The sequence below is a fragment of the Hylaeus volcanicus genome, unplaced genomic scaffold (genome assembly GCF_026283585.1).
Source record: "Hylaeus volcanicus isolate JK05 unplaced genomic scaffold, UHH_iyHylVolc1.0_haploid 12126, whole genome shotgun sequence".
Taxonomy (NCBI): domain Eukaryota; kingdom Metazoa; phylum Arthropoda; class Insecta; order Hymenoptera; family Colletidae; genus Hylaeus; species Hylaeus volcanicus.
In genome coordinates this window covers 145,607-168,299 of record NW_026533094.1, presented here as the reverse complement: position 1 = coordinate 168,299, position 22,693 = coordinate 145,607, and the positions used below count along the sequence as shown (strand labels likewise).

The 22,693-nt window shown below is 31.0% G+C and overlaps 5 protein-coding genes and 2 long non-coding RNA genes across 20 annotated transcripts; 3 read left to right on the top strand and 4 right to left on the bottom strand.

Annotated features, from left to right (window-relative positions):
- The first annotated feature begins 31 nt into the window (after positions 1-31).
- LOC128882648 (DNA annealing helicase and endonuclease ZRANB3-like) lies at positions 32-3,888 on the top strand. 9 transcript variants are annotated; one of them, XM_054134341.1, is made up of 18 exons: positions 33-262; positions 318-366; positions 412-461; positions 519-569; positions 630-698; positions 760-855; positions 911-991; positions 1,044-1,163; positions 1,267-1,412; positions 1,483-1,543; positions 1,620-1,787; positions 1,846-1,944; positions 1,995-2,082; positions 2,571-2,753; positions 2,830-3,059; positions 3,112-3,198; positions 3,300-3,473; positions 3,531-3,888. In XM_054134341.1, exons 1-18 carry the CDS (start codon positions 77-79, stop codon positions 3,798-3,800), a joined length of 2,208 nt encoding a protein of 735 aa, XP_053990316.1. In that variant the 5' UTR covers positions 33-76; the 3' UTR covers positions 3,801-3,888. The 9 variants fall into 9 exon arrangements, 8 of the variants coding, with proteins under 8 accessions (XP_053990316.1, XP_053990315.1, XP_053990313.1 ...); XM_054134340.1 differs by having other exon boundaries at positions 33-268; XM_054134338.1 differs by having other exon boundaries at positions 412-569.
- On the bottom strand, positions 3,881-5,265 carry LOC128882652 (box C/D snoRNA protein 1-like). Its single transcript, XM_054134351.1, has 5 exons — positions 4,691-5,265; positions 4,433-4,625; positions 4,241-4,339; positions 4,098-4,174; positions 3,881-4,031 (listed from the first exon to the last, which is right to left on the bottom strand). Exons 1-5 carry the CDS (start codon positions 5,230-5,232, stop codon positions 4,022-4,024), a joined length of 921 nt encoding a protein of 306 aa, XP_053990326.1. The 5' UTR covers positions 5,233-5,265; the 3' UTR covers positions 3,881-4,021.
- A 94-nt stretch (positions 5,266-5,359) lies between these two features.
- LOC128882649 (uncharacterized) lies at positions 5,360-9,675 on the bottom strand. The gene is made up of 15 exons (XM_054134343.1): positions 9,535-9,675; positions 9,406-9,461; positions 9,149-9,331; positions 8,984-9,099; positions 8,781-8,931; positions 8,382-8,623; positions 8,254-8,334; positions 7,879-8,094; positions 7,762-7,817; positions 7,646-7,704; positions 7,493-7,570; positions 7,274-7,414; positions 7,103-7,204; positions 6,911-7,052; positions 5,360-6,860 (listed from the first exon to the last, which is right to left on the bottom strand). Exons 1-15 carry the CDS (start codon positions 9,587-9,589, stop codon positions 6,664-6,666), a joined length of 1,875 nt encoding a protein of 624 aa, XP_053990318.1. The 5' UTR covers positions 9,590-9,675; the 3' UTR covers positions 5,360-6,663.
- On the top strand, positions 7,061-8,914 carry LOC128882655 (uncharacterized). 3 transcript variants are annotated; one of them, XR_008458488.1, is made up of 8 exons: positions 7,061-7,218; positions 7,291-7,326; positions 7,378-7,432; positions 7,479-7,730; positions 7,780-7,862; positions 7,913-8,099; positions 8,152-8,723; positions 8,772-8,914. It is a non-coding gene; the product is annotated as an uncharacterized LOC128882655 (long non-coding RNA). The 3 variants fall into 3 exon arrangements; XR_008458487.1 differs by having other exon boundaries at positions 7,913-8,577; positions 8,629-8,723; XR_008458486.1 differs by having other exon boundaries at positions 7,913-8,723.
- Positions 9,626-10,947, bottom strand: LOC128882653 (uncharacterized). Its single transcript, XM_054134352.1, has 8 exons — positions 10,777-10,947; positions 10,567-10,722; positions 10,400-10,520; positions 10,295-10,346; positions 10,120-10,218; positions 9,947-10,061; positions 9,814-9,883; positions 9,626-9,764 (listed from the first exon to the last, which is right to left on the bottom strand). Exons 1-8 carry the CDS (start codon positions 10,945-10,947, stop codon positions 9,682-9,684), a joined length of 867 nt encoding a protein of 288 aa, XP_053990327.1. The 3' UTR covers positions 9,626-9,681.
- On the top strand, positions 10,124-11,863 carry LOC128882656 (uncharacterized). Its single transcript, XR_008458489.1, has 4 exons — positions 10,124-10,592; positions 10,639-11,215; positions 11,270-11,613; positions 11,722-11,863. It is a non-coding gene; the product is annotated as an uncharacterized LOC128882656 (long non-coding RNA).
- A 166-nt stretch (positions 11,864-12,029) lies between these two features.
- On the bottom strand, positions 12,030-16,847 carry LOC128882646 (uncharacterized). 4 transcript variants are annotated; one of them, XM_054134328.1, is made up of 9 exons: positions 16,726-16,847; positions 16,210-16,596; positions 15,745-16,093; positions 15,595-15,680; positions 13,063-15,469; positions 12,894-13,009; positions 12,658-12,832; positions 12,482-12,566; positions 12,030-12,413 (listed from the first exon to the last, which is right to left on the bottom strand). In XM_054134328.1, the coding sequence occupies exons 1-5, from the start codon at positions 16,805-16,807 to the stop codon at positions 13,836-13,838; spliced, it is 2,538 nt and encodes an 845-aa protein (XP_053990303.1). In that variant the 5' UTR covers positions 16,808-16,847; the 3' UTR covers positions 12,030-12,413; positions 12,482-12,566; positions 12,658-12,832; positions 12,894-13,009; positions 13,063-13,835. The 4 variants fall into 4 exon arrangements, with proteins under 4 accessions (XP_053990303.1, XP_053990302.1, XP_053990304.1 ...); XM_054134327.1 differs by having other exon boundaries at positions 12,667-12,832; XM_054134329.1 differs by having other exon boundaries at positions 12,721-12,832.
- Between the last annotated feature and the right edge of the window lie 5,846 nt (positions 16,848-22,693).

Below are 22,693 nucleotides of genomic sequence, written 5' to 3'. Positions count from 1 at the left end.
GAAAATTATCTATATTAATATGACTGATTTTATTATCCAGATTTAGTCCCCATATCACATAGAACACTCGTCAAGAATGACGCAAGATTCGATCAACACACCCAATGTCATTGAATGGGGAAAAAAAAAATTCAAATTTGGAAAATTTTTAAATTGTTCTTTTGCCAAAATACAAAAAGAACAAAAATCTTATGTTCAATGGGCAATGTCGCAAAGTGAACCTTCTGAAGCTTTGCGTGATTTTATAAATTACGTGAAGGCAGTGAGTGTAACTCTTTTCAATTTTTTGATAGTATATTAGTCATATTACAATGTAGATGACGACAATTTCTTCACAACATACGGAAAAAAATGAAGAACATATCAGTAATGTTAAAGATTTTACTACTCCATTTCAATACAAGTTGCAAGAGTCATCCCAGGATTTGTCACAGGACACATTTCAAGAATCATCCCAACAAGTCGGTTTGTCTTCCACACTCAAAGACAGCAATACCAATTCTTCTATCGTCCTACAGTCTGACAACTGTTCTCTTGTTTTATATTTAGTATCACCTAGTTTATTTTCTGTGAGTAGCTTATTAATCATTTTTTTTTGTAATATATCAAACGTTTCCTCGTTTTTTTAGGTGATGTATCAAAACTCTAATAAAAAACTATGTCATTTCATACCATCCGACGTTTATAAACTCATCGCGGTAATTAAATTTCAATTGAAAGACTTATTGATATCTAAACTAACCTGATAAAAGGAGATAGCATTTAAGAGTTCAGGATAAAAGCCAAAAAAATTCATCGCAACTTCATTTTCTTGCAGAAAATTATCCTCTAATTATTTCTATTCTTCAACAGGAGGTACAATACGTTTACTAATAAAAATTCAACAGTTTACTATTCAAACTTCATTTAGAAATTTGATGTTGAAGGGATCCCTGAATTTTTGTTAATGGCATTTGAAAAATTTCGTTCCTGTTTATCTAAAACATATAAGGTAACACATATATGACTCTTTTTTAAAAAGAAACTTTTTACGTGCTACTTAGATTGATAGAAAATCTGCTAATATTCTAACCCGTACACATTTGCCCGATACAGATAATAGAATTCTTAATATGCAAACTCTTATAGGAAGCACTCTTTATCAAGCTTTTAAACCGTTTCAAGTACAAAATCACTCTTGTTTATGCCATATGATAATAACAATATTGTTAAAAACAAATCGGTATTCCATATCTTTTAACATACTACGCTTTTTTTCTTTATTAGCTTGAAGGTGTTTTCTACGCTATACGTAATAATGGTCGCTGTTTAATTGGAGATGAAATGGGTTTAGGAAAAACTTTACAGGCTCTTGGAGTCGTTGCAGTATTTTCGAATGAATGGCCTTGTCTTGTAATATGCCCATCATCTATGTGCGTTTTATTATCAAATCGAAAACTATAATAATAAGTGAATCATTCATGAACATTTTTTTTCCACTAGAACGTTTCAATGGAGAGATCAATTTCAACTATGGCTTCCTCATCTTATTAAGCCCCATCAGGTGCTTTTTACCCTGTTGTGTAAAGTTAAATTTTTTTTGAACATTGTTATGACAAAACTACTATCTTGTTCCTTAGATTTGTGTATTAAGATCTGGAAAAGATCAACTTGATTTGGAAAAGTCTAAAGTTATTATTTGTTCTTATGATCTGATAAAACAATCGAAATTTCGTCTTTCTTATCAAGTCGTTATATGTGATGAATCGCATTACATTAAAAATCTGTCGTCTCAACGAGCTTGTAAAGTATGAAAAAAAGAATGATTTAAGGCCTATTGTTTGCACCAGCCTTTTTTTATTGTAGATTTTACCCTTACTTCAACAAGCGAATCGAACCATCTTATTGTCTGGAACCCCAGCTCTTAATAAGCCTACTGAGCTTTACACTCAAATTTTTGCTTTGGTAACTTTGTATGATAAAAAATAATACTGTATGACACCTGATTCTCTTAGGTGCCGCAATTCGCTTCAGTCAAAGACTTTTCAATGCGATATGCTCAGATCAAATTGAATCCTTGGAGTAAAAAACCAATGTATTCTGGTACCACTTTTAAACAACAAAAATCTTTGAGTACACCTATGAAATAGTGTTGTTATACTTTTATTTTTTCTCAACTCATTTCGAAAAGTTAGTTGCCATGACTACATTTCCAATTTCATCTCTTTAAGTCGACCCATGTCATCCTACCTTCTTAGGTCAGTTTGACCTTTTTGAGAGTACTTTGCACTCTAGGTGAAATTATCTTTTTAATTGTACATTGACCATTTTAAGACTAATTTTTTTGTCTTTAAAATCCTTTTTGTGTTTTAGGTCTACTTTGAAATCTCTAACTAGACTTGATCTGGTTTAGTCTACTGTGATATCTCTATGTGTTTATATTTTTGTAGAAACGTAGTTAGTTTTTAAAAAATATCTTTGGCTAAATACATTTTTGTTGTTTATGAAAAAGCACTTCATACTTTCTATTCTTTAATTACTAGTTGTCAAAAAGTTAGCTCAGAGATGAAATGCTTGTTATTGTGTTAAAGGTCATCGTTTAGTAGAAGAACTACACTTATATTTAGTTGAAACAGTAATGATTCGAAGGTTGAAACGTGATGTTCAAGCTCAACTCCCACCCAAATTTCGTTCAAAAATACCAGTGAGTTGTTCATTAAAAGAGTTAAGCGAAATTAAAAATCTTTTAACGACACACAAGGAAGATTTTCAAGGTGAGTTTATTTTTCCTTAAACCTCATAATTGATCAAAAGCTGATTGAATAGTTGCATTATTTTTTTTTTTACTAGAAACCACTTTAGAATCTTTTTTCTCTTCAACTGCCGAAGACAACCAAACTTCAAATCTTAGTAAAAAAGGTCTTATGGCTCGATTATTTCAATTAACAGGATTAGGAAAAATTAAAGCTGTGACGCAACATATTGAATATTTGATTTTAAATGGATGTGATAAAATTCTAATTTTCGCGCATCATCGAAATGTCATGGAGGCTCTTAATGAATTTCTATTATCTTTTAAAGTATACAGTATTTTTTTTTGGGATCAATTTTTTGACGTACCTTTCTGTCAAGGTGTGTTTTGTTCGCGTCGATCAAACAGTTTCTATCAATGAACGAGAAAATAATGTCAAGTTATTTCAAAATGATCCCAAGTGTACAGTAAGAATTTATTCTTTGATAACGTTCGTTTGACGTCAAAGTTAAAGTTTTCATGTTATGAATGACTTGTTTTATTTATTACATACGTACTATGTTTCAAGGTAGCCTTATTATCTATAACTGCGTGTAGTCATGGCCTTAATTTAACAGCAGCGGGAACAGTTGTATTTGCTGAGTTGTATTGGGTTCCCGGTGTTATAGTACAGGCAGAAGATCGGTCTCATCGTATGGAAACGACGCATTCTTTTATTAATGTTCACTATATTATAGCACAGGTAAGAAAAACAAAGTGAATATAGGTTGAAAAGGTATTTCTTTTAACTGTATATTAGAATACTATTGATGAACTTATATGGAGAACCTTAGAGAAAAAGTGGAGTGCTGTAACATCAATTTTAAATGGAAACGAAGAATGTTACGCAACGACATTTCACGGTCCTTCATTATCGACTCACACTCAAAAGACTGCCGTTGAGGATAATGAATTATATATTCACAAAAATAGTTCCCTGCAAACTGAAAAGGCATCCATCAAAACAAAATCGAACTCTTCCATAACGTTTTATATGGTCCCGAAAAAACGGGAATACCCGTTTTCCTAGCAAATTTTTTTTTGTTAGTCTTATAAAATGCATCATTTTTTATTGAATACTATTTTCTTTAAAACAAATATAAATTTTTGCATCCATTAAAATAGTTTTTTTTTTGAAAAGTTCGTGGATTCTTTTTTCATGTTTCTTATCAGAAAAATTATATACTGCATGATGTCAGCAAAACCTAAAGTTATTTTATCAAAGAAGAAGCAAATTAAAAGAGTTTAATGTTAAGGATCCCTAAAATATTACAAAATAACACAAAATGTTAAAACAAGACTATTCAAGTAGGACTCGCTGCTCTACTTTATGAGTCCTCCGGGGAACCTTATCACTTCAGAGTTATTCAAATACTCATATGAAACAACAAGGAATTCAGGAAACTTTAAAAAACATCATACATTCTTTTATATAACCACTTCCTTTTTTCTTATGCGAAAATTGCTTACTTCATATACATGCTTATGACTTAAGGCTTCACTTAATTTATTTTCTTTATTTAAAAGATACCAGCGTACTGTACTCGAGGGGCTCTCATCTTTGTTTTTCTGTTTATTAAAAAAAAAGGAAAATAGTTGTATTGAAAACAAGATAATTGCAGTATTGGTTCAATTGAATCTTTATATTTGGAAAAAACCCACATAATTTTCTAGTGAAGTATCTTTATAAATGATTTCATGAGGGAAAACGTTTAAAGGGTCTTTTGATTTTTTTAAAAGAAGTGGAATAGAAGATTCAGGTAAATTGTCAGTATTTGATTTAATGGCATCAGTGGATTCATCTGGTAAGTAAAAACGGTGTAGCAGTGTTTTTAAAACACTATCCTCTGATATACTAAAAAAAAGAATCATTTTTTTTTAAAACAATAGGAAATAATTTTTTTGTTAGGCAAAACATACCTAGAATCGACGTATGACACATCATAATGTTCTGGGAACCTCCATGCAACTCGCCACGCTAAACGTTTTGCTTTACGGGTCAATTGTGTTGTATTTTGACGTCTTTTTGAAAACTCCAAAGGCAGAAAATGAAACGAAATCTGACGTTCTTGGCATTTCTTATGTAGAACTGATACAGGAGGAAATCGTTTTTTAATTCCATGAGATCGATTTTGAATTAAGGTTGTGAACCGCTTAGCATTAATGCGAGACGCTTTTTCAGCTATTTTAGAAACATTTTCTAAAAATCTCACGTCTTGTTTAAATATACGATCGTTAAATTCATTTAACTTGACTGGACCGAATTCTTTTTTTATTCCTGTACAATTTTTTTTTTCTTTATGAAACGTAAAACACGATAAGGAACATGTCCAGAGTAAACAATTTGGACATTTATACTTAGCGCCTTTTCTAAAACATATTACACAATTTTTTAACTGGCATGACACATGAGATATTTGATCGTTTGGCACTGGTTCCAATTCAAATGTATTCGTCAACATTTGATTAATGCATAATAGATTTTTAAGAAAAACTACAGTTTTAGTTTTTTCGCATAAAAAACTGTAATATTTTTTTAAATAATTTTCTGAAATAACTTTTTTAAATCTATTTCTTCCGAATAACAAATAGACTCTCCTATTCTTTACTGTTTTTTTAATTATTTTATTTACAGCTACTTTTTGTTTATAAACAATTTATAACCATAGATGAGACTTATATTTTTAAAAAAATAAAAAGAAATTATAACACTTTTATAAAGAAAAAAAAGTTATGCACTGTTTGATCTGTAGTAGGGATCATGAGGCTTAAAAAACTTGATTAACTTGTTTCGATTGTATTACGGTTTAATAAACCAAAAATTATACTTATAGGAGATGCAGATGTTATAGTGAAAGATGCATCTGAAGTGTCTGACGTTTTCTCAGGTAGATGAAGATACGCGGTTGGATTCACAATGACTTGTTGTGATCCTTGTAATGTTTTTCGAACAGATTCCGGAATATAAATGTTTTCTTCAGACAAGTCAACTTTTAAAAATTTTAGTAAAAAATTTTCCACAGCTTCTTCATGAGTTACAGAGTTGGGCTCATATATTGTATTGGGCGTTGATGTATCATTTAACTGAGATAAATTTTCTTCATTCAAATCAAGTGAATTTAAACTATCTCTTCTTGTTGTTATATTCAAATTTTCATGGTTTTCGTTATGATGCTGTTGAGAAAAACTTGTAGGTTGAGGTAAAATAATTTGAATAAATGCATCTCTTTCGTCGGAAAACAAACGATCTAAAGCTGACTTAGTTACAGCTAGAGGCCCTGCTAGAAAATAATTATTTTGTCCATCTATGGAAGGTGATACTAACACAGCTTTAGCCATTGTATCAGCTGACACGCCCAGAATTGAAGTGACGCTTAGTTTTTTAGCGTCTGATATAACGGATGAAAAAGCTTCTTCTAGAGGAAGAGCGTAGGATTTCTCTAACAAAGTAAGAAATTCATCGGATGGAGCTGTTAACTTGATCGTTAACGTTTCGGGATTTATGTTAGCTTCTAGAATAGGTGGTAAAGCTTGACTTGCTTGAATAAAAAAAAAGAAAGTATAGGCGATAGAAACAACCAACGTGAAAACGTTAAACACCATTATAGATTAATTTGAAAAAAAGATCGATGATAGTGTTTTTTTCTAGCAGATTATGGGGTAACTTTAGTAGAAAAAAATATTTATAAATAATTTAAGAAAATATTTTGGTATTTGACAGATAAGAAAAATTATTGCTTTTGTCGAGCGACAAAGTGTACTACTGTTTCATTGTGTAGTCGCGTGCGCTAAAGGTTCGACTGAGAAGAAATTTTGTTTTCATGAAAAATAACCAAATTTAAATTCATTCATTTAAGTTTATTTAAATATATAAAAACATCGGCAGAGATTTTTTAGATTGAGTCGATTTCAGCTTTCGTAAGCCATTTCAAAAAGGGATCCAATGAAAATTCAAAAACAGAACAAGGTATATTAATCCCAAAAGCTTTTAATGTCGAAGGATGAACGACACCCATACGGCCTATACAAACGTTTTCTGGCTGAACCATAATTTCCACTCGCCGACGTGGCAAAAAAGATTTGTCTTTCTCTAAATTGTTAAAGCATTAGTAACAAAATTTAAAGAAATTCCAATTTTACCGTTAGTAGGTGAAAGACTATAAATTTTCTTAGGATTTATTTTAAATCTTGTAACACTACAATGACTTGCTAATTGATATTCCTCATATTCCGCTGTTAAACCTAAAGATTCTAATAAATGATCTAAAAGACCATGAAGAGACTAACAAACAAAAGAAATTATGAGTCTGCGAAATAAATATAGTGGCATACTTCTAAACCAGATCCCGAATTATTCGCAATCAATGCAGCACAATAACGTCGCAATCTGCCACCAGTCACTGATGTCGCATCACGAGTAACACAGTCACCGATCTAATGTAACGAAAGTAAAAGTGTTTAGTAAAAAAGATGCTTGTGTAATATGACATTAACAAATATTACTTCAAATAATTTAATAGGTAGTTCATGTGAGGAATTCGCGGCAAGGCTTTTCAGTAAGCTTGGAATTAACGAAACACGAACCATTTCAAATTCTTTTGTTTTAGGATTTGAAACAAGTATAGGAGAACCCCAAGGAAGATACTACCAATAATAAAAAGTGTATGTGCGTTTCTGTGTTTATTAAGAGCAACATTGTTTCTATAAGTATAAACATTGTACGTGCTGAGTTGAAGATTCGAGAGAACATTCTTCGCTTAAAACAGCTCCGAAATTCGTGGAAGCTTCTTTAATGGAACACTACATAGAGTTTTTATTTAGCAAAAACAATAAAATATGTTTTTTTTGAATTTTTTCATTTTTTAATATTCTCACCAGTCCCCAAGTTAAACATTCATGATATCCACATTGTGTAAATTCATCACGAAGGCGTTCTTACATTATTAAAACGGAAAAAATCGTAATAACAAAAAAGATAGAAAAGTTTTTACTTGACAAATGTGTTATAGGCAAATCCGAAACGCAGGTGTATGAATGCTGAGAAATACTGTAAAAATCCATTTTAAGAGTATCGTGATCTTTTTGATTTTCAGTAAGAAATTCCTTACTTGTTAAAACCATATGCGATAGCAACATCTTCAGCTAAATCACAAGGGTGTAAAATATCAGATCTTGTCACCGGAATAATTGCCTTTATTTTTTCATTTTCTATTGGTTGTGCTTTAATCATCATTTTCTTTAAAAGATTGCATATGGAAATGGCTGTGAGATTCGGAATACCAGTGATCTCTTTGATATAGTCGGTTGTCGTCTCTATAACGTTCCTACAGTATAAGAACCAAATAACATATTGTTGGGAAACAAGTAACTTGTGAAATCAGACAAAGTCACTAAATGCGTTGGATAAACAATGAGGCACTAACTGTCAAGATTACTTAGTTTTAAACTAAAGATTTTTAACTTGTTACTGGTGAAAAACCTACGTTTTAAAAATTGGATTAACAAATTTTTTGTTCGGTAATAAAGAATGATTTTCATCGTAACAGACTTGAACGGGCTCTATACTAAAAAACAAAACCGTTTGACTTGAAATTTATTTAACGCAGTCTACCTGAATGGTGTAGAACAATATTCAGAAAATGCTGTTAGTAACGTATTTAAAACTGTGGAACCCTTGAAAGCATCAAGTGCTGTGACTTCAATAAAAACATTACGCGTAGTAATTGTTATTTTGGAATGCTTGCTGTTAATGATGGGAGGCAAAGATAGCACCGTGCCGTTCGCATCTCGAATAACAGGATAAACAGGTGAATCAATTATCAGAGGTAGATAAGTTTTCAGTTGAGCGTGTGTCTAAGCAAAAGGAACATGAATTTGAAAATAAAAAGGATTTCGGTTTTGAAGCGTTTTTTTCTTTTCTTTTCTTTTCTTAAACATTTTCGATTAGACACTAGTGAGCCAAAACTAATTTTTATAAATTTTATGACATCGATTTATGCAGAAACGCTACCGATAAAGTTTCCATAATTTCAGGGCCATTTAATGGCTTTGATTCATAAAGAGGAACAAACTGAATGTCGTTAGGTGCTTGTGCTTCATACACAAATGGTCCCACAACTGTATCCAAGTCATGCGTTCCGATAGCAACCAATTGTCTTTTACTGCATAAATATACATAGTGAATATAATTGTATTGTGGTTGGTGAAAACTACCGAGCGATAGTTTGATGTAATTTTTCTTGAAGATCTATAAACGACTTAAAATTGCGTTTTGTAAACTGAATATCACGAAGAATCGCTCCAAAAATAAAAGGACGTATTTTAGAAACCTGGTCGTAGTCTCTTTAAAAAACGATTAAGATATTCAAAAATATTTACTAATGGTTTCACATCGATTCGGGTTATTGCGGAAATAGAACTCGGTTGCAGGAAAAACGTGGGTGGCTCAATTTCCTTTAAAAACACATTCAACGCTTGGCAAATTCCTTCCCCACATAATAAATCCACTCGATTCGACGGAACTTCAATACGATAACACGCTTCCCCTTCATCATTCCACTCCTGTGTATGACACAAAAAGTGTTATAAGGAAAGCAAAATACAAAACCTTTTAAAAAAAAACACATTGAATTTACTTTTCCATCATATTCAAGTCCATAATTAAAGCAAAAACTTTCTAATTCAGATACATCTGTTAACAAACAAAAAAAGTTATTAGGAAAAGTAGCAATCACGATGTTAATTAAATTTGTATTATCTTGAACCTTTTATTTGCAACTCATCATGAAGTTTCTCAGCCAATACTAACACAACTGGCATTTTGTTTTAGTAGTAATTAATTAATTTCGTATGCAAGGAAGCCGAAAAAAAAAAAAAATTCTTATTCTGCTGTTACAGATTTATTAAACTATTTAAAATTTTAATTTTTTTTTCTTGCGAAGCTCTTGTAAAAATACTAAATCCATTTCTTTTTCTTCCTTGAGTTTATGGTACTCTGAAATAAAAAAAATTTTTTTTACATGAATAAATTTGTTTTTCTTTACCTTCTTCTTTTTGTTGACGAATTTGAAATCTATAAAAATCAGCTTCTTGTCCTCCTTTTCGTTTTTTACTCTACAAATGTATAAAAGTACATATTTAATATTTCATTCAATAAAAACAAGAAAACATAAATACCTTGTTCTGTTGCGTCGAAGATGGAAAAGTCGAAGTAACAAATCGACTCGTTGATGAAGGTAATTTTCCAAAATTATTTGTACACAGACTATTAAGAATTCCCGGTGTTTGCGATCTAAACAAAAACGTTAACCGTTTTCCCGTTAATAGAGTAAAAAACCCCACGTAATTACCTTGAAATATGTACAAAACCATCCACATCTTTTATCGTTTCACCTTTTTTTTTATGTCCTTCTTTTAAAGTGATGGTTTTTATATAGGCGTCAGCTTTTCTAATCATACAAAAGAATCAGTAGTGTACAGATTTGTTTTAACTTTTTATTTTGAGTACAAAAAATTACAGCTTACGCCTTGAGCATTTCCGGATCACTATATCGAATACAATGCTCCACAACGCGACCTGTATGAAAAAAAAATCCTTGCAAAAAAACAGGCGTAGTCTTCAAAGTTTACACTCTAGCGCATCCGTTGGTAATCGTGACAATGGATTTTCTTTACTAACAATTGTCTTCAATAACATTGGGCCATTAGAATTTTCAAAATTTAAAAATGTTGCGGTGTCTTGGACGCCATCCTGAAAAAATTTGATTTTATGTGAATATGTTGCAAGCCCTACGCACATGACGTTTTGAAATTAAACGTGAAGGTTGGTAGCTGTTCGTGATAAAAAAATTTTCATGGATTTTTAAAAGGTTTAAAACATTTGAAAATGGCGTTAAAGTTTTGTCGTTTCCAAAAATGAAAACATTTTTATCTTCTGTTAAACCTACGAAAATCTACGAACACATGGCATGGTATTGTCATTACAAATCATGCCAACTCAAACGTACAGGTCTACTGAAAGGTAATACCGATGATGCATGAATAGTGACTTGCTTTAGTTTCATAATTTTTTCAATTTCTATACGAATTAACTCTCGAGGCACATATGCAAAAAATGTGTTTAGGCATGCCATCTGGAAATGTAAATGGTTATCAGATATTGCAGATTTATTTTTCATAAGAATCGAATAAAAAAAATGACCATACTCTATTCTAATTTATTGTCTCTTATATAAAAATTATTTGTCGCTTACTATTGTGACTCTGTTTTATCTTATTAATAAACTTTAAACATTTTCTAGAATTTATCATACGTTGTGTTGTTTTTAGTGAAAGTTATTGTAGTAAAAGCTTATGCTTGGGTTTAAGTTTCATTTTTGATCGATGTGATGTTCGGTGACAAAAATTTTGACCGTGAATAACATAAATGGAACCATCAAGTGGGAGGTAAAATATACAAGTGGATTTAGGAACAGTAATAATTGAATTCTTTTCTTGTAGTAAAACAAACGTGTTTTCAGTTTCTTGAACAACAAAACCCGTCACATTAACGAATTGGGGATTACGACTTTGAAATACTGCAAGTAGAGCTCCATGAAGATCTGCTACAGCAAGCACTTGACATTTGATTAAAATTGTTTCTTTTGGGAGAATGGAATGGATGTATTGTAACCATAAGTGATGAAGAGATTTTCCTTCAATCTCATAACGAAGATTATCTTTTTTGATATCTAAAAGTCCTTGACGCTTTAGTTGAGAACGGGATAAAATTTTTTTTTTTTTATTGTCAATTTTGCGTTCACGGTTTTTTTCAACCTCCTTAGGATTTGTATACGTATCTAATCGTAAGCCTTTTGTTGTTATACTTTTTTCTATTACGCTTTCTGTACACTGAGCATCTTTTACAAATAATTTTATAACGTCCCTTAAATTATCCTGTACTTCTTTTGCAGAAGACGATATAATTTTTCCCGATAATTTTTCGTTTAAACTAAAATACACTGAATTTTTCTTCTCTTCCATTATGCAAAATCAAAAATTTGGATAGCTTATTTTTATCATACCGAGTTTTTTTCAATATCTGTACACTTTCTTTCCACGTTAACAAACGAGCTAATTATATACTAGAAAAAGAATAGTTTTTACTTTTTTGTGAATATTGTAAAATTCTTCATTTTCTAGTCAAAATTTTCTTTATCTGTGTCTGAAACATAAACCTAAAACAGATATTTTCTTTTCACAAAATTTTTTGAAGGTTTAACAAAATGAAAGGGGTACGACACAAAATGTTTTTTGTAGACCTTGCAACGAAAAAATAATTATTTAAATCAAGTAATTTGTTTTATTATTTTTTTATTACTTTATATAAATTTTTATGAATTTTTTTTTTCTTTAATTAAAATCGAATGCTATTTTTTATGTTAACAAAATTAGAAAGGTGAACTTTTTTTTTTCAACAAAACAATTTAACCAGATAAATTATAAAAAAAATTTCTTTGAAGTTAATTTGGTTTAGCAGACATTTGAGTATATGTTGATTCCACTTGTTCCATAAGTTGCGATCCGAATTGGGAAACATTCTCTTTAATTTTTTGAACATTTTCATTATTTATTAACTGGTTCCAACTTTCTATCGCACCATTACCTTAAGTGTGAGGAAATGGATTAAGATAAAAATGTCATAAAAAAAAAAAAAAGTTTATTTGTGTTTACCAGTACTATTATTATAATTGCGGACAGGAGTCCCTGTATTGGATAAAACAATGTTTCGATGACCAGCGCTTCTTTCGGAAGAAATCTAGAATAAACCCAAATGTAAAAAAATTCGTGTTTTTATTAAAATTTAACAAAACACAACGTTGGTTGGTTTTTTCTAAATAACAAGAGACATTTGTTACACTGGATAAGAAAGATTGCCATAAAGTAGGCCTTTCATCGACGAGGCGGCATACAATTTCAGTTAACTTGTCATCGTAAACGTATGATTGACGTGCTACATACTGAGCTTGATCATCAGATGCAAAAACGATAACAAAATTTGCTTCTGATCCAAAGGAAACAACTCTAGAAATGTATCAGAACTTTTTAAAGCTTTCGAAAATTAAGTCAAAAATAAAAGAATGACCTTTCTACAAAAACGATCGGTGCAATCCAAGACATGAAATCGCGACATTCAATCTCGGTTGTATTTCCTGGGAATCCACACGCCAATACTGTTGATTGTGCATTAAAGCCCTCCGGCTTTAATACATTTTTTATTCATTTTAATAAAACAACTTTTTTACGGTTCTTACAGCATAAATATTTTTTAGATTATAACAAACGTTTCGAGACACTGTCACGCTTGTGCCTCTTCCCTGACCTAACCTATCCTTTTTCTCTTCATTAGAAAAAAACAGTTCCATTATCTCTCGACCTACCTCGGCCCTGCGAATGTGTTGATTTTTTTTAGCAAGGACCAATAGCACTTTCGTGTGAGTTTAACATTATTTTTTGGTTTTAACGGTCTTTGGATGACGCCACATTTTTAAAAAAAATCGTAACAAAGCATGCATCTTTCTCGTCCATTTCCAACCTAAAGCGAAGTGCCATCTTATCAAAGTATTTTAAATTTTTTAATCAACTCCATAATAAGTCGTTTGTTGTTTTGTAAATGATTTGATTTGTGAACCGCACTGAAACTCTTAAATAATCATTTACTACCTCGACGATGTCTGAGTTTGGATCAAAGGATCAACGCGGAATGGGAACATGATCGTTACCATCTGTTAGATTTTCATTTCTATCACTGTTCAAGTGAGCTACTTGTAAAAGACTGTTTTTGATACCTAAATAGGAGGTACAATCTATAGTTTCAAAATAATTAACCATTACAAAAAAAAAATTAAATTGAGAATCAAACACGGGAATAATTATATTCTAGCACGTTAAGGATTTCTATATTTTCAGTGGCAAGGAGTCCATTTAAAAGGAAAAAAAATGACCTCTCGTTTTTTCTTTTTCTACCTCAGCGACTCCATGACGTGAAGGTTTTATTCTTGAGATACCTCGATTGTAACACAACAGCTTAAGAAAAAATATCCATAAAATTTTTAAAAGAAAATGGTTTAAAGACATTAAAAAAGTCGGAAAATTTTTTTTTTAAAATAGGATCTTCTGAAACTACAAAAAAATCATTTAAGTTTTGTGAATCGTCAGCTGGGGAGTGAACATTTTCGTTATTAGGTGAAGATAAAAATGGTTCTAATGTCTTGTTGAAAACGTTAAGCACGTTTTGCGTCATATTTTTTATAACATCTAAAGAATCTGTTGACGAAGAATTGGAATTATAAATTGAGATACGAGAACTAACGGGGCCGCTAAGAAAACTAAGCAACATTTGAGGAATTTGAGTGAAATCTAAACTGGGAATAATATTTTTTAAAAATAAGTTATCAAAAACAAAATTTTCTAAAGGTTTCGTGGTAGGGGGAGGGGCACTAAATGTGGAAGTCGGACTTGTGGTTGTAGTTGTAGTACTTTGAGTTGACGTACTTGTGGAAGTTGGCTGAGGCGTCGTTGAAGTTGTGCTCATTTCTTGAGGACTACTTGTGGTTGTGGATGTGTTTTCAGTCTCCGTGTTCGTTTCGACAGTTGGGCCTAAAGCATCCTCATCGTCTCCGGAATTATCATTGCCAGACTGTTGGTTTTCGTCGGATGTTTTAGAGTCATTTTTTTTTCCATTAGGCACTGGAGATAATTGAATTGTGGTGGTGTTTTCGCCACTGTCTAATTTTTGTTGGGTATTAGAACTTGGAGAGACTGTGGGTTGGATAGGAGTGTTTGCAGAAGAAGTTCTATCAGGAATTGCAAGATTTTCGGTCGGGTCAACAAAATTGCTGAGTGTATCTTTAAAAGAAGTATCTTGCTTACGACTTTGTGCGTTTCTTATTCTTTTCTTACTACAATTATTACTGCAATAATCATAGAGTAAACCTGTGTAATTGTTTCGTTTGTAATTGAGTCCTTGTTTAAAATTAGATGCCATCCACGCAGTTATCGCTTTTTTCAAACCATAATTGACATTGTACAATTGGTTTAACGCATCTTTGTTACTATTCTCAGTATCGGAATCTGAAAACGTGTCAAAAACGTTTTCCGTGAAAACATTGCTCGCATCATTAACAACAACCATAGACCCATTGTTGGCCATTTCCAAAGGTATGTATTGTATTCGCAAAGTGCTATTTGTAATATGAGGAAATGACGGTTTGTCCTCCAATGATCCATTTTTGGCAAATACTTTTATGTTATCACTTGTGGACAAGTCACTTTCAAGCAATTCATTGGTTCCATTTCCATTTTCGTCAAAAAAAAACAACTCGATTTGTTCTGAATCGGTATAGTTCCTTTGTTCGGAAGATTCCGCCAAGTCGTTGGTGTCTACAAAATCACTGAAAAAAATAATTCCTATTTGTTCTTCTTCAACGCCCTCACTACCGCCTGGTACAGGGGCTAACGCATTGACTGTTCGGTAAACGACTTTAGTTTCATCATTTTTATCGACTGATGATGTTGTTATATGCGGTGACAACGACACGTTACTGCTTAACCTGTCCTTGTTAGTGCTTCTTTCGTTTTGCAGCACACCTGTAGCCCTCACTTTTGAAAATGGAATGTTCTCTTTTACTTTTTCATCCATTTGTGAAATTGGCTCAGTTTCTGTTATAATTCAAAAAACGAAAACACATTATTGCATACGATTTGTCTTAACTCTCAAATTTTTTAAATGCAACATTTTGACTCCTTTGTTTTATTAATAATTTCTCAACAACACAATATCGTACCTGAAATAATCGGTAAACCCTTTTTTCTATTTCCTGTAGTTCTATAAAGAGTCGAATTAACGTTTTCAGTTGTCACAAAAGCTTGTCTGAAATGGATAGAAAAATAAACAAATTTTGAAAACTTGAGCTTTCTACAGTAACATTATATACGTTTTGGTACGAGGGAAAAATCTTTCCTCCACTTCTTTGTTTAACAAAGCATTTCGCTTGGATAAATCGTAAAATTTTTTTTCTAAAAGGGTTTCGTTTTGACGTGTTGACGTTGAATTAAGAAGACCTGAGAATACTTGTTGTTCAGGATTTTTTTGAAATCTGACATGTGTGTCATGAATGGTGTTTTCTTCAGTTGTGTTGCTTCTTTTCCTAAGCAGTTCAGTTGAAGTTTTGTTCTTTTGTACTGAACTTTCTTCACGTTTTTTTCTGTCACTGGAGTGTGATTTGGAGACTGTTGTATTTTTATAATCAACAATCTCATGTTGGGTTACGTTCTTAGAGCAACCTACATAAAAGAATAAAACGTTGAACAAAAGAGTGAAGGTTGTATTTGTTAGTCCAACAAAATTGAAGATTCTTTTGCGTAGGTATATTTTGAAAATGCCTACAACGCTAATTTACCTGAATGAATGAGACCTAACCAATTGTATAATTTAAATGCGTTACTTGGTGCAAATAAGTACAATAAAAAATTATAGTCGGTATTTATAAATTCACGAATTCTTGAATAAACAATATGAGGTTTAGGTCCTTTCATGGGTTTGTTGATTTTTACTGTAACTTCCGCAGGTTGACGTTCAACCTTCACAACTTCAATTTGATTTTTTTTTGCACATGCTACTTTGTCTAATACGTTCTTAAAGTTTTCTTCAAAGAAAGTTGTGTTTTCCTCATAAATATTTTGTCGAGGAAATAAAAAATTTAGGCTTATGAAATCATCCTCTTTCTCATTTAATTGAAATAGAACGGGATTTAAAATAACGGGGATAGAGATGGATTCAAATGGTTCTAAAGAATTATATACGAATGAATTAAATAATTTTGAAAACCTTCAATGACACATATTCGTCAACATAATAACAATAAATTTACAATTTGATGTTTTGATTCAATTTTATTTAAGAAATCAAGCATTACCTTGGCAATAACTGAAATAATTATGGAAAGAAGTCAGAACAATATAAAATAAATTTACTTTGAAAATATATTTGAAACTCATAATATTTTTTTAACGTTTGAAAAAATAATCAATGTTTGTGTTTGTGAAAAGTTTATGGTTTGTTTGATATGCGAGGTCGACCGATAAAGAATATTAAATTAAATATATACAAACTTTAATAATAAAAGGTGTATAGCATTTGTATATTTTTTTATTCAAATCAAATAAAAATATGTATAATGAAAAATTTGAACAAATTCCTCTGTAATTCTAGCATTGGATGAATTTTTTAACTCCTCGTCACGTTTTCTGTTTTTTTTATCGTCAATATGATTAGAAAAACAATTGATCCATTCATTTGTTAATGTTCATTGTGTACTTTTAAATATTCTGTAGTTTATGTATTATTGTTTAATGGATGTGAATTACATTTCGCAAATTTTTTTTTCTCTTAAAACAAAAAGAAAATTTGATGTTTGATGCCATAATTTTTTTTTGAAAATTTTCCTGTTTTAATCCCGTTGTCATAAAACAAAAAGAGCGGTTTATTCCATTTTTGTATGTCACTTTGAAAATTTTTGCTAAACATATGCTAGTGAAATGTCGTCGATACCCTTTTATGAATGAGAGTGTTTAAACAAATTAGTGAGAATTCTTCCAAGGTTTAAAAAAGAATTGATGAGTAGAATTGAACGACTTCTTCAAGGCGATTTTTTTTTAATTTTAGGTGGACGTAATTTCTCGATTAGATCATCCAGTTGAAGGAAAATGATTCTCCATGCGTCTCGCATTTCAGTCCGTTTTGCTGTCGTAAGTCTTACAGTCGTGTGAGACCAAGCATGTTGGTGTAATTCAAATAAGATTTTAACCCGTGATTGTAATAATTCAAAGGGAGTTAAACCAATAGTAAGACGTGTGTTAAGTAAAACGCGAGGTGTTGGAACGATATTTGCTAAAATTTGTAAAATACAGTGAGTTTTTTCAAGTCTTGTCTGTAACATGCCCGGATAAAGAAAAAGTGTTTCGGAATGTTTCTTAGAAAAAGAAATGGACGATGATTTAAAGGAATTCATTTCATGAAATGTATGAATATTTGTAGTGAAGCATTGAGGTAAAGAAAAATGATTGTAAAACGGATAAGATTGTGTTTCAGATGTTGTGGTCGATGGATTGATGGTAGTGGAAAGTGTGGATGTTTTTGTTAATCCTAAGACTAAAGCATGAAGGCAAGATAATTTTGTTTGTGATGTTTGATATAAAATATTTGCTTTAAAGTCAATAAGAGTTTGCACCACTTGAACATGTAAATGATAGCAAGCAAGTAATAAAGGTGTCAAACCCCACGTATTTGTGGGATCCGTTAAACATTTCATTTTAAGCATGCGCTCCACAAGACTATGATGACCATTCAAAGAAGCTAAATGTAACGGTGTGGCGCGTTCAGCATTAGTAATTTCTATAGACAACCCTTGATCAAACAATTGAAATAATAAATTTTCCTTTCCGTAAGCTGCAGCATAATGTGCTGCAGTATTCTGACCTAAGAGATCATGAACACGAGCATTTAAAAAATTATCTTTTAATAAGTTTGAATAAAAAAATTGTTCTAGGTTATTTAAAGAAAAATAAAGTGTCTTGTCTTTTGTAAGAGTGTCTTGTAAGTGGTTAATATGCTGACATAACAAAGAACATATCTTAGCTTGTTTTAGATCATGTTTTTTTGTCGAATAAGGCTGAGAAGCCATTGCAAGTAATGGAGTAACATTTAATTCGTTTTCACTAAAACAATTGACATTATAAGATAGAAGAAATTGTACAAGAAATGGATCTGAAAGAGATGTAGCAATACCTAAAGCTGTCAAACCACTCATCATATTTGGGCATTCTAGTTCACGACGTAAAAAAGATGAAGATGAAAATAATTTTTGTAATAAGCTCGTATTTCTTGTTAAGAGAATTTGATACAGAAGAGATTGATAATCATTCTGAATGAATTGATTTAAAATGTATTGATTGGGTATATGAAAATTTTCATAGATTAAAGAATGAATAGGATAATGAGTTTGAACAAGTCGAGGTCGTTGAGTCATAGGCGGTGTATGTTGGTTTATTCTTTTGGCTACAGAACGTAAAGATAAAAGAGCTTCAACCCATTGTGGTGATTTCGGAGAACATGTAAACCATGCATTCACAACAGCAATCCATAAAGCTTCATAAGAGGTCAAAGTACTTTCTGATGTTAAAAGAAGATCACTATACACTTTATATAAATGAATTTTTTCATAATGAAAGACTGGTAAAATATGATGAGCTGTATGTAATGCACATATACTATGGTATATTGCTTGAGGATATTTTTTATAATATTGAAAAAGACCGACACTATAAAGATGAACATGATAAGATAAATAATGATGACCATGAAAATAAAGATCAAATTTTGAAAAAAAAATTTCACATAATTTTAATGTTGTAACACGCTCGCCAAGAAAAAAATTTTCTTTTATTCTACTTAATAATTCTTCTGCTTGTTTTTCAAGTTCATAACATCGCTGTGAATCGTATAAAGATAATGGTCCACATTTGCTACAAGTCCATAAGAAATAGTTGTCTAAAAGTTTGTTACTTGTGCTATCTTGTAATATTTTAGGTGATGCTGTTAATGACGAGGAGGGGAAAGAAGATGCTGTAATGAGAAAATCATGAAAAGAATTTTTTTTTTCTTGTATTGTTTTAGATAAGGAGCATGTATTTTTTTTTAAATAATAAAGATAATCGGAAAAAAGATAATTAGATGGATTACATATGCCTTGAATACATAAAGAACAGCGTTGACCTCTTATGTACCGTTGTTCCTCATCGGACGAACAACAACGTTCACATTGACATGATAAAATACTTAAACTTGAATCTATTTGTTTCCTTTGACTCGTCGGTAACATTAGATCATCCAAATAGCTGATTGTTAATTTGTCACCAAAATTAATTGTTTGTAATGATCGTATAAGTAAAGTACCTTCTTTGGTATAAATAGAACAACAATTCGGTAAGCAACTATGTTGAAAATGACATATTCCTAAAGAAAAAACTAATCCTAATTTAACATGTTTTTTATGTCGATGTAACGACTCAGACGTCACGGCAATACAATAAGTATGGACTAATGAAATCATATGTTTCAATTCTTTTTTAGTCAAGCCTAGAAGAAATTCTATCGGAAACAATGAAACTAAATCATCTACAAAAACATTGAAACATGAATCCATCCAAAAGCGATTTTCGTAACCATTCTTAACATTAGTATGCCAAGAAGATGATTGAAAGAAATAACGTATATTATTTTTTTGATAAGGCTGAACTGATTCTTCGTTATACGCACGTATAAGAACTCTTAGTACTAATAAAATAAAGCTTGGTGAGAAAGCTGTTTTTTTAGATAAAGGAAAAACTATGGTTGTAATAAATTGACATTCTTGTCGATGAACGAGACTATTTTGTAATACACATTCGGAACTACAAAATATAAATGGACACGTTTTAGGATACACTGGGCATGTAAATGTTGTTTCTTGAATACACCGTTCACGTAAGCAATGAAAACATATTGTTGACGTTTTATAAGTTTCCAACGGAATTATTGGAGCTACAGCATAAGGATGTTCGTAAGATAAAATTTCACCTGCTTTAATCATCTCTTTAGAGTATCGGTAGAAAGGAAATATTTCTTCTTCTTCCCATAAATGTATTTTATTTATGAAATGATCACGTGACGTTGAAGGCTCAACTTTATTTGTTACATTTTGAGTCATTTTTAATAAAACACTTAATTCACTTTTAAGCAATAGAGATTCAAATGGGATAGATTGAGCTTTCTCACTAAAAAGATTTTCATAAAAAGTATCAAAACTATAACATTGAATTTTCAAAGATAAACTGACTTGATGTGATTGAAGAAATCGTAATTGTGCTGATTTCATCGTTTTCGAGAAATTAAATGATTCCGGTTGTAAAAATACAGCTAATCTATAAAAATTTAAAGATACACTATACTCATTTTTCAATTCATATAAACGACCTAAAAATATATAAGCTTTAGCATGTCGTGAATACACACGGCAATGCTCTTGTAAAACATCAATAGCTAGATCCACTTTTTTTTCAACTAAAAGATTCGGTAAAACAGAACATAAAGTGTTTAATTCTTCTTTTTCATGAGATTCTGTTGCATCCTGTTTACCATTCTTCGCATCACATCCATTCTTGTGTAAAAGAATTCTATTCACTAAACTAATCGGAATCATTTTAATCCTTTCTTACATACAACAAGTTGTTTCAATACACACAGTATTTCTATGGAAAAAAAGAACTAAGACACAATAACCATTTTTAAATACAAAAAAAAATCTGGAAAATCAATACTACACGACACCAATCAATTTCTATACCATACTACTATAAAAACTTTATTTAAAATATCTTTGTTTCCATTAAAAATACTTTGTTTTTATTAAAAATATTTTGGTGTTTTAGTAAAAACAAAACATAGTTTCCTTTTAGAAAATTACACACATGTCATGTTTTTCATGAAAACAATTCTTTCAAGCAGAAAATAAAATTTTATTCATTGGAATCTGTTACCTATCGTTATTCGAGTCTTGTCATTTTTAATTAATACATTATCCTTTTTTCGGGAGTGACATGACTAACAAATACCTTTTGTTAGAGGGGTCTCATTGTCATTGGTACAGAACTTTTTTTTTGAGTTGTTATTCTGTTAAAAAAATAATATCACATTCTATTTTTTAAAATAACAAACTTTTTGATGAAATCTAAGTAAAATTTATTCAACAAACAGTAAAAATTTCATCGTTAAAATAACACCCTTTTTATTGTATTTTATAGTATATGATTCATGTGTGGCTGAAAGCGAAGAAATTCCATGAATTTCACGCTCATTTTTAGCTTAAAGTGTTTAAAAAAAATTGTAACACTTCAATTCAATTTTTCAAAAAGAAATTGTGTACAGAAACTGTAAAATTTAGAGAAAGAAAAATGTTTAGGACGTGTACCTTAAGAAAAAAGAAGTGTAACTTTATAAACTGTTTTTTTCAAAACACATGTTCTTTGATTAAGAAGCTTATCGCCAAGAACGCACTCCACGAGTTTGTTAGTGCATATCGGGTCTTTTCAAAACATAGCCTTCGGCTTCACAATTTTTCTCTTAAACAATACTTTTTTTTCCACCGAATTCTAAAATTTTCACATGGGTATAGCATAGTTCGTCAATAAAGCTCTCTGTTTTTTAAAAGTTCATATCAAGATTTTCTTTTCCGTTTCAACAGCCATTTTTATCTAACTCATTTGCCTTGTTCAGATCACTTTAATGTCTTAGCACTTCAAGGAGGAAGATCACTACATGACTTTTGATTTCTCTTTTTGATCCTGGATCATTAAAGTGGATGAAATCGTGTTCAGAAAGTTTTCCTGAAATTGTGGGCAAACGTGCACACTTTGCTGATCAAAGTTCCACATAAAAAACTTTTTCTATCAGGATATTTTAGCTCCTACGTTGTCTAAAAAATGCTAGGCTCGAAGAATTAGGCAACAGAATCCATTTTTAATTTGATTTCATAGTCCTCTGAAAGCTGTGTTTAAATCTACCTTTCAAAATCTTCTTATCTTATGCATCTACTGTACATCAGAGAGAACTTAATTTATATTTGATGTCAAATTATAGACAGTTCATTTAGAAAAAATAATAAAAAAGTTTGCTATCATCAATTACAGGGTTTCTGCAACTCGAAAAATTAGAAAAAAAGGTCTTCCTTTTCTAATTACTTTCTAGTTTAAGGCAATTGAATCTTTTAGGAACAGCAGTTTGGTTTTCATGCTACAAATGTAGTCTAAATCTCCAGAATTGTTGGTTGTCATGAATGTATTCTTTTC

Excerpts from the sequence above, each read along its gene's own strand:
- LOC128882648 (XM_054134335.1), top strand. The coding sequence starts at position 77 with ATGACGCAAGATTCGATCAACACACCCAATGTCATTGAATGGGGAAAA. Across the intron at positions 1,164-1,266 it reads AAGCTTTTAAACCGTTTCAA|CTTGAAGGTGTTTTCTACGC; the intron begins GTACAAAATCAC and ends TTTCTTTATTAG. Across the intron at positions 1,788-1,845 it reads CGTCTCAACGAGCTTGTAAA|ATTTTACCCTTACTTCAACA; the intron begins GTATGAAAAAAA and ends TTTTTATTGTAG.
- LOC128882652 (XM_054134351.1), bottom strand. The coding sequence starts at position 5,232 with ATGTTGACGAATACATTTGAATTGGAACCAGTGCCAAACGATCAAATA. Across the intron at positions 4,626-4,690 it reads GTGTCATACGTCGATTCTAG|TATATCAGAGGATAGTGTTT; the intron begins GTATGTTTTGCC and ends TCTTTTTTTTAG. Across the intron at positions 4,340-4,432 it reads ATACTTCACTAGAAAATTAT|AAAAACAAAGATGAGAGCCC; the intron begins GTGGGTTTTTTC and ends TTTAATAAACAG.
- LOC128882649 (XM_054134343.1), bottom strand. The coding sequence starts at position 9,589 with ATGCCAGTTGTGTTAGTATTGGCTGAGAAACTTCATGATGAGTTGCAA. Across the intron at positions 9,462-9,534 it reads TGATGAGTTGCAAATAAAAG|ATGTATCTGAATTAGAAAGT; the intron begins GTTCAAGATAAT and ends GTTTGTTAACAG. Across the intron at positions 7,053-7,102 it reads ATTCGGGATCTGGTTTAGAA|TCTCTTCATGGTCTTTTAGA; the intron begins GTATGCCACTAT and ends TTTGTTTGTTAG.
- LOC128882653 (XM_054134352.1), bottom strand. The coding sequence starts at position 10,947 with ATGAAAAATAAATCTGCAATATCTGATAACCATTTACATTTCCAGATG. Across the intron at positions 10,347-10,399 it reads ACCAACGGATGCGCTAGAGT|GTCGCGTTGTGGAGCATTGT; the intron begins GTAAACTTTGAA and ends TTTTTCATACAG. Across the intron at positions 10,219-10,294 it reads GATCCGGAAATGCTCAAGGC|AAAAGCTGACGCCTATATAA; the intron begins GTAAGCTGTAAT and ends TTGTATGATTAG.
- LOC128882646 (XM_054134326.1), bottom strand. The coding sequence starts at position 16,807 with ATGAGTTTCAAATATATTTTCAAAGTAAATTTATTTTATATTGTTCTG. Across the intron at positions 16,597-16,725 it reads TTATTTCAGTTATTGCCAAG|AACCATTTGAATCCATCTCT; the intron begins GTAATGCTTGAT and ends ATAATTCTTTAG. Across the intron at positions 15,681-15,744 it reads TTTTTCCCTCGTACCAAAAC|ACAAGCTTTTGTGACAACTG; the intron begins GTATATAATGTT and ends TATCCATTTCAG.